Source organism: Aplysia californica, unplaced genomic scaffold, assembly GCF_000002075.1.
Source record: "Aplysia californica isolate F4 #8 unplaced genomic scaffold, AplCal3.0 scaffold00235, whole genome shotgun sequence".
In the NCBI taxonomy this organism is placed as follows: Eukaryota; Metazoa; Mollusca; class Gastropoda; order Aplysiida; family Aplysiidae; genus Aplysia; species Aplysia californica.
The window spans coordinates 768,716-782,604 of NW_004797505.1; the positions used below are offsets into that span (position 1 = coordinate 768,716).

At 39.2% G+C, this 13,889-nt stretch overlaps 1 protein-coding gene across 1 annotated transcript; it reads left to right on the top strand.

Annotated features, from left to right (window-relative positions):
• The first annotated feature begins 420 nt into the window (after positions 1 to 420).
• LOC101850088 (thioredoxin-1) lies at positions 421 to 12,024 on the top strand. Its single transcript, XM_005100101.2, has 5 exons — positions 421 to 735; positions 5,758 to 5,859; positions 6,859 to 6,918; positions 9,805 to 9,870; positions 10,986 to 12,024. The coding sequence occupies exons 1-5, from the start codon at positions 715 to 717 to the stop codon at positions 11,046 to 11,048; spliced, it is 312 nt and encodes a 103-aa protein (XP_005100158.1). The 5' UTR covers positions 421 to 714; the 3' UTR covers positions 11,049 to 12,024.
• Positions 12,025 to 13,889: the final 1,865 nt, after the last annotated feature.

Consider the following 13,889-nt stretch of genomic DNA (forward strand, 5'->3'; position numbering starts at 1 on the left):
GAGAGAGAGAGAGAGAGAGAGAGAGAGAGAGAGAGAGAGAGAGAGAGAGAGCATGCGTTTTTGAAGGCAACCCTCGTTTTACCAGAAGTAAATGAGGAAACATGATCTGTCAAGTTGAAGTCGAACTAGGCCTGGGCTAAAACTGAAATTTACTGACTGAAAGCTCTCAGCTAGATCTAGAAGTTTCATTCGCCTGACCATCTGAAAGTTTCATATTCGCCTGACCATTTCAGGCTAGGCTAGGCCAACGTCACACCTGTGAAAGTGAAAGTGAAAGGGCTCAGAGACCTTCACAGTCACAGCGGTTGTTTCGGTTCCTCAGTTCTAGGTGTGTAAGGAAAATTACAAGTATAATGTAAATCTGTACGTATGTATAATAAACATGTGCATTATAATTTTATTTTATTGTTAACTTATTTGGGCTAGACCACAGAATTCTACACTAGTGTAGAATTCTGTGGGCTAGACTAGGCCTAGGCCTATTGCTAGAGATCTGTCACGGTGTTGGTATCGATACTATTCTACGGAATTTTGTGAGAGGTATCGAAGGTCAGGGGACGGGACAAGCAGACATGACACAGCAGTTTCACCTTCTCCCTCTCTCTCCCTTCTCTTCCGCCGCCTTCCCAATTCTCTCCGCACAAACCAGGTTGCAAGAGTAAGAACAAAGGCGAACAAGACTTCATCAAGCCCAGTTTCTCCACCAAATCAAAGATGAGGGTTATCGAAACAAAGGTAAGTTTAAACATAATCATTTTCTTTTGTTTGACAACTTTTGAAATGAATAATATGAAGTATGAAGAGGATAATGCCAAATTTTCACGAGGCGAGTGTCATTTGACTGAGACCGAGAGAAGGAATCGTGATTTCGTCACGAGTGATCCGGCGCGGCCCCTGACTGGGACGGACGACGTTTTAGTTTTTAGTTTTTAGTAAGTTTTACAGCTTTTGCAACATAACCAGGTCACATAAGGATCTAAATCTAGATCTAGATCTAGATCCAAACAGAACGAGGAAAGATTGGGACGACATGTCAGATCGAAAGACAGGTCAGGGAAAGGAGCAAACCACACCATGGCATAGCAGTAGCAGCCCCCGCCAACCACCCACCCATGGGCGACGGTTTCCGCGCCAACTGGCGCCAAGGAAGATTCTGCTTTTCTAGAATAGACTCTAGGCTAGGCCTGGGCTAAATCTAGATCTAGGCTACATCTAGATCTAGATCTAGGCTACATCTAGATCTAGATCTAGATCTAAATCTAGATACTAGATATCTAGATATCTAGATTCTGGCTTTCCACTGTAGAGTCTTGAGTTAGATCTAGCTGATCATGATGTTTTGGTTAGTAGGCCAACCCTAAGGCTTACTTAATTTTAGTCAGCAGATTAGGAGGGTATTATTTTATTTTCACTTCCTCAGATAGATTCTAGATCTGTATAGATCTAGATTTAGATCTAGAATCTAGATAGATCTAGCAAATGTTCTTTTTTATTTTTTATCTGTTTTCCACAAATTTTTACTTTACATAAATCGCAAGCTATTCTTATAGTCTACTTGTGCTAAACTTGGCATTTATATGATCTAGACTCTAACTGAATTTCGGGGGGTGTCCAGTAGGGCACGCCCCCTTGTGTTTAAAAAAAAATCTGGACCTTCATTTTCTCAAAATTTGTTATTTTGTGATTATTTATACGAAGTGACTATTTCTCCGAACGTTCGGAGAAATAGTGCCGATCTTTATTTCTCCGAACGGTTTCCGGCTTCCGCTCTGGTCGTGATTGTTTGCCTATTTGCGAGAGTTCGGCGCCAACTTTCATTCCGTCATTCTGCGAGGTCTGGGAAGGAGCAAATCAAAGGTGGTATCTGTTCTCAGCTTCTCCTCCGGCCGTGTGCCCACTGGTTTAGCGAGGCGGGTACTGCCTGAGGCACCCGAGAGACGGAGAAATCTGACCCTCTTTTCTATTGAGTGGACGGTTATCGTCCATTTAAAAAAAAAAACGGAGCAAATTTTTGGGTTTAGATCTATTTCAATTTTCAAGAGCTAGATCTAGTCTAGAGATTTTTAGATGAGTGTAAAAACGTGAAAAAGAAAGGTTTCACAACAGAATGAAATCAAAACTAGAACAGCCCAGAAACAACCACAACAATTAACAAATAAGGGCGTGTTTCCACCTGTCCGAAGAAGATTGACCGTTTTAACCCTAAATGTGCGTAATTTGTTAAAAAAAAGTACAGGATATTGCATGGAAATTATGGAACCACACACAGGGGGCCTGCCAGTGTCAGTACATGTACTTGGTTTTGGTGGAACGCTCTAACATAGCACATTTAAATCTATACAGGTATATATATTTAGAATCTAATGAAGGTAGGAACATCAAATTAAATGACGTTACACAATACCTTTTGTAGGAACATCAAATTAAATGACGTTACACTATACAACCCCCCCCCCCCCCCTTTTCCCCAACAACAAAAAATTAATAGAAAAACAACACATCAGAACAATAACAAGGGAAAAAAAATACACACCAACAAAATATAACACCACAAAGAGGGAAAAATGAACGAAAAATAAAAGAGGAACAGCAATACAAATCGTATGTAACTGTAACGTATTCAACAAATCAACGTGGTGACAACAAGTGAGAAAGAGACGAAGTGAAGCTAAGTGAACTTTCTTTCAAAAGTAAAGAGTTTCATTTTCTTTTCTTTTTTTTGGACTTTTTCGGGGACCAAAAGATCGAGCCACGATTGATTGGTCGCGGCCTCGACAAACGCAGATGCTAGCTCTATGTGTCGTTATCAATAACCCTCCATAGATCTAGATCTAGACAGCTCACGAGTGAACGCAACACATTAAGTTTAAGAGCAGCACCCATCATAGGCCACACGTCATATCTGTAGCGAAAAACTGTTTGGAACTGTAGCATTTCTTTATATAAATACGGACATTTTTTGGACCGATTGAACCATATTGTATACGAACAATCTTTGGTAGGCCTATAATATAATTATAGATCTATATTTTATTTTTATTATCCGAAATATGCGGGAAAGGGTGTGATTTCAGAGTGTTCGGAGAAATAGTGCCCAGCTTTATTTTCCCGAACGTTCGGAGAAATAGTGCCGGCCTTATTTATAAGTATAAGGTTTGACGTTTACAAAAAAAATTGACTTAGGATTAGGACAGTTTTGGTGGCCCATGTTGTGTGTTCGGCAGCTAAAATACGCACGTAGAAATGTAGAATTGAGCCCTTACTTTTTGGGGAGGAATTCTGTAAGCACCACAATGAAACAGAAGAATAGAGGGTTTGGGTCAAGGTGATAGGTCTATTCTTTATTGCGTTTGTTGGGGTGGTCGCTCGTCACAGATTAAAGTTGCATCTCTGGAACAGGCTGGAACTGATAAAAAAAATTTACCAATTCTATCTATGGGCCAACACTTGTCTCTAATCTTTTATTTATTTTGATCTCTCCGTTCGAGTGTTGTCGAATATTATACCTTATTATGCCTTATAAATCTTCTCATTGTTAGTTGAGTTTTAGTTAACCATCATTTGAGTGTGCTTTTTATGTTTAAAGGACTTCACTTCTTAAGTTTTTGAACTCAAGTGAATGTGGGGATCGCAGTGGGGAGAGAATGGGCTACTGCTGATAAATGCTTTTATTAATTATATAAGATTAGATAGGGTCAGGTCTGGTAATGGTGTTGGCCAATGCACACTGTTTGTATCAAATTCAAATAATCTCTACTTTGCTTCACCAAATTTGACCTGGAAGGTCCTCACATTCTGCGGATTCGTCATCATCATCATTGCTTTTCTCACCCTTGGTCAGGATACAGGCCACGGACAAACACTCTCCACCTTTCCCTATCCTGGGCTAGTCGCTTGATGTCACTCCACGTCTTCCCACTTTTCTGTACATCCATTTCCGTGACTCTTCTCTAGGTTCCATGAGGTCTTCCCCATGATCTTTTACCCTGTGGGTTCCAATCTAACACTTTTCTTGTTATGCAGCGGATTCGTCATGTTGTACTTATAAAAGATCTGACCTACTAACTAGTGTCATGATTGTTTTCATCAAACTATATAATTTGAAATGAATATAAGTTGCCTTTCCCTTCCATGCCATGTTTATTATGATATTAATCAATAGATACGCATGGTAGAATACAGTGGAATCCTGTTATAACGAGAGGGAGGGGACTGGAGCAAAATGTCCGTTATAGCAGGATTCTCGCTATAATGGATCCAGTAATAAATTCAAGGGAAACTGTAAAGTAGACCAAATCTATGAGTTTGGTGTTTTGTTTATATTCCTTTTTGCTATCTTCCTTGATGATGATTTGGTTTCAACATGACCTCTAGGTCTTACTTGATCAAAAATCGAATCAGGTTTGTTTCTGTAGCGCTAAATCTAGTGACGTTGACTGACAGCTCGGCATTGGCGATCAGAAAGAAAGGGCTCTGGGCTAACTCGCCCGCTGAGTTTTCCCCCCACCGCACCACACCCTGTGGTGCATTTCGTCAGCTTGCGCATGTCACTTATTTGTTCCAACCATTAAATCACTGTGACCTCTCCATTCCCGCATCGGAGAAGTGAGAGGCATGGTAGGCCTTGTTAATCTAAACTAGGCTTACACTGGCCTATCACGCGACGCATTCTGCTTGTCTGCACATGCCACACCTTCCCTACTCAGTCGCTACGGCCTTCATTGTTGACACACATGGGCTTTCCCATTCTTTGTTTCACTGGATCACCAAGTTTCTCAACTGGCGAGGTTTTACAATATGTATGACCTCTATGCACTGTTCACTGCACAGCAGCAGCAATATTCTGCTATAACCGACCTGCATGTTTGTCTGATAGCGCTATAGCAGTATTTTATTTACAAAGGTAAAGAAGAGAAAAAAAACAGGGTTTTAGAATAGTGTCTTTATAACAGACTTCTCGTTTTTTCCGGACTCGTTATAAGTGGACTCCACTGTATATATTAATCTCATGGATAGTTGAAACTTATGGATGGAGTAGTAATTGCTTGGCTATGAAATAAAAATTGCTTTTGAGTTTTGAAAAATTGTTTTTTGTATAAAGGCTACACAGTCTGATGTTATAAACAGCGTAATTAAAATGTGACATTTGGAACTTGTTTACTCTTTGAGCCCTTGCCACTGGTACACTGGGTGCGTGTAAAACTGCCCATATGCCTAGCCACCGGTACACCAGTGAGCGAGGCCCTATCAGCACACCGGCAGGCCTTGGACAAAACGTGCAGGAAACTGTTTACTACACAGGATCTTATTGATTATTTTGAAGGTCTTTCTGACTTAGATGCTGATAATGACGAGGACTACTCTGAGTTGGTATGGAAAGTGATTCTGATGATAATATGAATGAAGGCATGAATCGCTCATGAGCTCAGGAGGAGGGTCAGAGGGGCACGGTAGCCTCAGGAGGTCAAGGCTCAATGGGTTAACAAATCAGGTTGGTCCAGGCGAAAATTTCAGTTTCTAAACAGAATACAGTATAACACGGATATGTCGAACACAGAAGACGCGAAATCAGGCAGCTGTCAAATTGTGCCTGCGGTCCAGTTTTCTTTTTTCTTCATCTTTGTAAGATATCCCTCGTACTATGGATCCTTCAGACTACTGAGGCAGGTCCCGATGAATTCGAACTATCTGTGTTATAATGTAGATGGTTTTTCTTTGGTTGTTCATATAGCATTGTTTTGTTTTTTTCTTCTACAGGAAGAGTTTGACAACCTGATCTCCTCCGAGAAAAAGTTGGTTGTTATCGACTTCTTTGCAACATGGTGTGGCCCATGCAAAGTCATCGCTCCCTTTTTGGAGGTATGTTGGAAGCTTGTGTTTCATTGTTACCCAATGAAAAAATGAAAAATGGATTTGGGATTGTCACAGAGGGCCATGGGACAGACATTGGTGATCATTGTTTTAACTTCATTCTTTGCTCAAATGCTCTTAAAAAAAAATCTACACTAACATTTTCCCGATTTTTACATGCTAGGATAATGACTCAACTGGACTGATGATTTGACTTGCACAGTAGATTTTTGTTGAAACTAAGGACATTATTGTCTATAGTTATGATTTTTAATTTTTTTTGGTTTTTGTTTGTATGGTAGTCTTCCATGTCTGATTGTTTCCCATATGGCCGCTGTTGCGAACAGACAGTTCATCTCACTCAGTCACTCAGTAAACGGGGAAAAAGGAAGTTCACTTCAGCATTTTTCCTGCTCTTCTGTGACGTTTATTTCACATTAAACCTGCTATGGAAATACCTTGAACTCTTTGTCTTACATTCCAAATCCACAAGAAGATAACAATGCATATCTGTTTCTCACAGTTAACATTTTCTGTGTTTTGCCCTTTTTCCTTCTTTCTTTCTTCTCCATCTCTCTCTCTCTCTCTCTCTCTCTCTCTCTCTCTCTCTCTCTCTCTCTATCTATCTCTATCTCTATCTCTATCTCTCTCTTTTTGTTGTGGTATTGAAGCTGCACAGTTTTATTTCAGCTTGTTACTAGTATGATTTTACAATTAAACAAGATAAGGTTGGAAGTTACTTTAGTTACTAAAGCAATAGACTGTCTTTGCCATAGATTGCACTTTATACAGTTTTCTAAAAAATTTTTATCCCCGTGTCAATCTAAAAAACACTACGTTAGCCTCGACAGTAAGCAGCCTGCCTCCACTAGGATCTAATCTGTGTTGACCATGACATGAGAGAGGTTTGTCAGTCACTTGTAGGAAGTTCAGCACTAGCCCATTTTAGATAGTAGTGAAATTGAGTTTCAAAATATTAATCTCATTTTCGTTAATGTTCTTTTTCAGAAGCTGTCCGAAAAATACCCTGATGTTGTGATCGTCAAAATAGATGTAGATGAGAATGCTGTAAGTAATTTATTTGTCAGATTTGTACTTTAAAAATTTTTTTTGTTCGAGTTTGTTTATAGTCAAACTTGGATATATATAACAAGACAGACGGGACCGGCAGTTTTTCTCTGTTATAAGGGAGTGCTGTTATAACCATTATCAAGGGAAACTACCAGTATCATTGCACCTTCAGCTTATTATATTATTTTTTATATGAGCAATTGCCAAAACGTGAGACTCTCTTGAGACTCAGTGGTGCAAAAAAAATTTTCTTACCAATTTGGCTCTCTTTTCTGTCAGTCACAGATTGACATTTAGTGCTCATATTCCTAGAGTATCAGAGCAAAGAGATGTAGGGTTTTGGAGATATGGGTCTATTGGTTTGGCAATTACTGTATTTCTTGTATGTAACAGTGATGCCAAAAACAGATAAGCAGCAAGGCAAATTATGGACTTTAAATTCCATTTGTTTAATAAACAAAGACTTTGTACACTATGAACTCCATTCATAATGGTAATATGAATGACAAGCTTTGTAACAATGACGCAGTGCACATAACATGTCATCATTGTTATGTACAAGAAAGGATACACATTAAACATTATCATTGACAACACATCACAATAGTGAAAGGAAAGGCTGTACAAATACAGTTATCAAAGCCTCAGTACCAGAAAAACACATGTGTAAAACAATTTTTAAACTAATATGAGGCAAAAGCACAAAATCAATGGAGCTGACTTGTACAATAACAGTGATGACAAACATGACTTGTACATAACAGACAAGGATGACACAATGTACAGGAAAAGAAGTCATGCCTCTAGAGAGAAATGCGCACTTTAAGAATTAAAAAAAAACCCAGGAGAGGTTTCTTTTGCTTTGAAACAGATATCAGGTCATATCAAAGACAGTGGACGATCACAATTATGTTGCTAATTATGACAAACAGTACTCGTACATAACAGTGATGACAAAACATACTGGGAAAAGGTAAAAATCATGCCTACAAAGAACAAATTTGCATAAGAGATACACAGATCAATAAAGGCATATTTTGCTTCTAAATGAATCTTGCATGAATGAAATATATGTTGAAAACTTACTGATGTTAGCAATGAGGACAAATATGACTTGTACATAACAATGATGACACAATGTATTGGAAAAAGGTATATCATACCAACAAAGAACAAATGTGTATTTTTGGGTTAGACAGATAAACAAGGACAGGTTTGTTTATTTGTTTGAGTAAAGAGAGCACACATGACTTAAAAAATGTTTGCTCTGAGGACAATGTAATTTCTAGTACGTCAGTCAGTCTTGTACGGCTGCATGACGACACCCGAAACATCATCACTAAACACAAAAGCTAAATCTATAACCACAGAAATGATCCATCTCTCGAAGTTTGTTCACACATCATACTCTTGTTCCAGGAATCCAGTGTAAACACCGCAATTTCACTAAAATATTCAACAGAGTAGCCTAAAAACACGCAAAACAGTCCAGTACGTCACATTCAACGCAAGATTCTTGTGCATGACCGGACGCTGAAGGCAATGACTACTTTCGTTTTTCTGTTTCCCCCATTGCTTCCGTTGTTCTGGGGAAGCGGGTAAGGGGAAGTCACTCAAGAAAACAATTATATCCGGGCACTGCTGATGACACGTTCAAAACAAAAGTGGGCGAAATTCGGACTTCCGGCACGTCGCAAGGTGACGACAATCACGGCGAATGTTAAACAGCCGACCGAAATCGTAGATCTAGGAACCCGATGTTCCTTTCGCGCATCGCGGCTTTTGATGAAGTATTGAATAAATGACGAAAAGCAGAAAGATTTAACCAGCTACGGTGATTCTACTGAAAAATAATGGTGTTTTCTGAAACACCTAGTCCGTGACGACACGACTGACGCACAAGTGATCCAAAAAGTTTGCATTGGTGTGCTCAAAATTACACTCCAGGAATCACAAAAAAACGGAACATTTTTGGCACAAAATTTACAAACTCAAGATTGGAAAGCAGACATGGGCCTGAAACTGCTAATGCAGGTTCTACATCCTATATTTGACATGTGTAAAAGTTTTGGAGGAATAAAAACTAATGCATCACATTTTATGCACACGAATGTGAGATGTGTGTGTTTTTCCCCACGTTTTGGCAATGGCTCATCACATATATATTCAATTACAGCAGATCCTTTTCCAGTGGGCTGTTTTGCTTACACTGAGACGGAATTGATCAGTGATCCCAATACTGTGGGTGTTTAGGCAAGGGATCATGCAAACAGGCAAAATGTCTTGGTTGAGACATGTTATTAATTTGACCGTTCGAAAGCAAGTTCATGCTCTGCAAGATAATAAAAACAATATGATCATTATGCTGTCTCACTGATTACAAAAGTCAGCTACAGTGCTTCTTTGTGCCTGAACTCGCCATCACTTTTTGGGAGAAGAGTAAGGAATGTTGTACTACTCGATTTAATTTGAATTTTAAATGATTTTTGTCTCCCATTGTGGATGGTTGGCAGGTGCTTAATGTGGTTTGCTCCTTCTTTCCTATCAATCATCTGTTGTTCATATATCTCCTTCTTTTCTATGTACAGTATAACACAGATAGCTCGAATTCGTCAGGACCGGTCTCGCTAGTTCGAGGGATATATTACAAAGATAAAGAAAAAGAAAAAAAGGGAACTGCACGCACAGTTCGACGGATGCATGGTTTCGAGTTTTCTGTGTTCAACCTATCAATGTTATACTGTAGGATGTTATTCTTTAATTACACCTCCAAATTTGGGCATTTTTGCGATCTATTTGCGTTGAAAGTGCTGTTATGGGCCAATTAAAATTATAACTCATAATTGCTTCCCTATATGTGATATTTTTTTTTTTAATCTCCAGGATACAGCAGAAGAATGTGATGTCACTGCTATGCCAACCATCCAGTTGTTCAGAGATGGCTCAAAGGTAAGATGTCGAAAGGGGGCTCTTGTGGTCTAGAGGTTAAGGTGTTCGCCTCTCATTCAATAGGTCTGGGGTTCGAGGGTTCGAATCCGCATAGTGATGGAAAATTTTCTTTTCTAAAATGTTCTCCTTTCACATCCTTTCTGTGGGTGGTTGGCGGGTGCTCTGGTGTGGTTTGCTCCTTCTTTCCTATCAAACATCTTCGTCCTGATCTTTCCTCTTTTTTTGTCTCTATTAAAAGTTATCAGCAATAACAGGGCCTCATCGGAGCCCAATCTGTTTTAGCAAGGACAAAGGCTTGTTAACAGTGTGTAAAAAGTAAGAGAGAGAGAGAGAGAGAGACGCATGCGTAATGCGTTGTGCACAGGCCTGCCTCATGGCACAAAACCCCTGTTCATGGGTACTTGTAGCAAGGGAAATTACCCATGAATAAATACAGCGGGATTAATCCACAAATGCTTAGTTCCATTGCATTTCTGATTTAACAGGGATCTGATGTAACAGGACTTTTTATCTGGTCCCACTATCCCTGTTATATCAGGTTTACTCTGTACCTACGTCATGAAAATGTGTGAATGTTAGCTTTGTGCTGTACGATGGCAAAATTTGCCATTCCTGGTTGCTTATCTGATCTATATGTGTCACGACGTTGTGGAATCAGGCGCTCGTCAATTTTTGGGCATGTAAAGTTGTTGATATCATCTGAATGCTTATTCATTTGCCTTGCTTTCAATGAAAAAATATCCATCTGGCTTGAATAAAAGTCGAGATAATTGTGATTGAAGAAGGTGGGGTACCCTGGTTTCAGTGGTTAAATTATGAGAAAATGTCCGCCAAAGTTTGATAACTTCAATAGCTTGAGAGTCAATGAAAATTGAAAATTACATGTTTTATGTCTTTAAACAAGGTTTTTCAGTAAAATTCACATGTGGAAATGTGTCTTCATCAAATGAACATGAAAGGTGTTTTGCCAAAAACCCAAATATCTGTTTCATTGGGAAGTGATTTGTGTCAGAAATAGATCTACATGTCCAAAAATAAAATGTAGGTCAGTCTCCACTTTTTGCCTCTCTTCTCTCACAAACAATTAACTTTTTGTCTTGTTTTTATTTTTGCAGGTCCAAGAAGTGATTGGAGCTAATCAGTCAAAAATAGAAGAAGCAATTGTGGCCAATAAATAATTTTGTTTTGAATATATGTATATAAGTTTTTTTTCGTTTTTTTTTCGTTTTTTTTCTTAGTTGAAGAATTTGATCATGTCTTCATCACATTTTGAAGTCTGTATGTTATGCTCACCACCTTATGTCATGAAAATATCGGTGAATAAAGATATATGGTCAGTACAGATCATTGGTCAATGCAAGTGTCGTTTCCATACAATTCTTTGACATCACAAGTCGATGAAATGGTTATTTTCATGAGAATAATTTTGCTGGCGCACATGCATTTTTTCCATCACGCATCTGGTTTGCATCAAACCTGCTCATGAAATGAATGCTTTTTTATTTTTTACATTGCTGCTTTGCTGTGTTCCTGCGAGCTGCTGGAACTGCAGCTCTGCTGTGGTTTTTTTTTTTTTCATTTTCATTGAGTGGTACTCAAGTTTTTGTGAATAGCAGACTTGTACCCACTTTGATAACTCATTGTTACTTTGCTGATGCATTCTCCATCAACTAAAAAAATAAAAACCACCAGTTGAAAAAGATTACTAGGAAACTGAGTATTGTCATGCCATTATGATTTTAGAAAAGAAGCGAAAGCAAAAGTGAATTCAGAGAAACCAAAATTGAGAAATGTTCACAGGCGAATGATATGCAGGAAAGTCCTAGCTTCATGTGATTGCCTTTGTATTTAAGTCATTTGTACACTTTTATACAACTGTATTTCTTTGGCTTAGATCATTGCAAATTAGTATAAATACTGCACCTTTTTCTTTGTGAGACTCAAGAAAATTATTTTGTTTTTTTATATCAGTGCAGGTGTGAAATTCTTTAGATTTAGTATCCTTTCACTGTGAGCTGGTTTTGGGAAATTGAATTCAATGGAACGTTTCGTGTGTTATGCTACAAAAACTTGAATTGGGCAAGTGATAAGTGATAATGAAACTGAAAATTGAACACTGCCATGGACATTAAAAATGGCTCTTTAACTTTAAAACAGTGGTGTATTTTGTTTTGCTTGGTTTGTGCTTGTTCATACCTTTGTTATTTATTACTCTATATATTAATGTCTCACTAGGGGCTCTCATGGCCTAAGAAGAGGCATGGTGCTTGCCTCACTCCCAGTCAAAAGATCACTGGATCGAAACCTGCCAGAGACTAATTTATACATTTCTTCTCTAGAATTTTTTTTTTTATCCTCCTTTCCTTCTCTCTATCCATACCAGACCTGTCATCTGCTTTCCTCTCAACTCAAAAGTGATTGGCAGGTGCTCTGGTGTGGTTTGCTCCTCTCTTTCCTATCTAACATCTTTCATCATTAGATCTCTCCTCTTTTTTGTGTTTGTTACTGTCTTATGACACCTCTAATCTTCGCCATTTATATGACCGTATTGTGTTGCAAGTGCTGTGAAAAAACTCAAGACTGAAACCTTTCTCTCCACTCTCGCCCCATCTTTTGTCTCCTCTTTATCCTCTCTCGATTACTCCTGATTCTTTCTACTGTTGTCTTTCACTTTCAGCCGCACCCTTGATTTTAGGATAGCTTTGGAGATCGAACGCATCACCTTCTCAGACAAGGGCAAAAAATCTCGGTCAGAGGACCTTTGTACATAGTTGGGGACTTCGGTGCTTTCTGGGCATATCTCCATTTTTTAAAACATTGAAAGTGTGATTTCTTCTTAAGCCAAGCTCACTCTTTGTTATGATTACATGTATTATGAACTGTTTTCACTGTTATTAAAAATGGAGATAGGACAAGAAAGCACTGAGGTCGCGAGTTGCTCTTGAGATCCCTTGGTGGCCCTAAAAAATTTTCATGGGTGTCACCACCCGTGAAAAATTCAAAATTAGCCCCAAACAAAAACTGAAAGTGCATTTGAAGGCAAAGGGCCCTAGCTATGAAGCAGGAAATAAAGGTAGTAGAATCAAGTTGACTACCCCTAGACTCTGGCAGGGTAATATTAAGTAAAAACATTGCACTTTTATAGCGCGTCCACGCTCTACAGCATGCTCTAATATTATGTTCTTTACGACTACTTACTACAACTACATGTATTGATATCCCAACAGACCCTAGAAAACTCGGAAGCATTTTTTGCTTCCCAGGAACCATGCAGCGCAAGCTGCGGATTGCACGCGCTCAACAAACACTGACAAGATCTTTCGTTGTCTATAGCCGGGCACCCATTACCACCTCGTAAGCCACGCTTCCCCCCTCTGAGACCCAACATTAACATTAACATTGACAACACACTCTATGGAACATCATACCCACTGCAGCAAACATGCAGTTATCTATCATCACTACATTATACTACATACGGCATTGGGAAGAAAGGCGAGAGCCCAGCTGTTTCTGGATCGATAACATGTACCGGGTAAATCATAAACAATACTCGGAGGCTCTCGGTGTTCTCCTCTCATTCAAAGGTCCAGGGTTCGAATCCGAGCAGTGACGAAAAAAATATTTTCTTCTCTAAAAATTGTCTTCTTTCAAAACCTTTCCTGTTCTCTGGTAATGTTTTATCGTCTGCTTTCGTCTCCACTTTCTGCTCCCACCCCCTCACCTCCTTTGCCCCCTCCCCTGGGCTCCTGACTCTTCCTGCAGCCTTTCTACTGCTTATCTTTGGCTCCTTCTTACTGTTGTCTTTCAGCCTCACCCCTGATCTCCTGGTAGGGAAGATTATCACCAAGCTTTCTTGGTCAAGAGCAAAAAATTTCGGAAGTCCCGTGTGCAGGTTGCGCACGTTAAAGATCCCTTGGTAGTCTAAAATCGATAATAGTAGGCTTTGGCCCCCACCCTGGCAAAATTCAAAATTTCCAACCAACTGAAAATGTTTAAATTTAATGCTCCCCGAGCGC

Coding starts and splice junctions, on each gene's coding strand:
- LOC101850088 (XM_005100101.2), top strand. CDS start 715: ATGAGGGTTATCGAAACAAAG. Junction 6,919..9,804: donor TAGATGTAGATGAGAATGCT/GTAAGTAATTTA, acceptor TTTAATCTCCAG/GATACAGCAGAAGAATGTGA. Junction 9,871..10,985: donor TGTTCAGAGATGGCTCAAAG/GTAAGATGTCGA, acceptor TTATTTTTGCAG/GTCCAAGAAGTGATTGGAGC.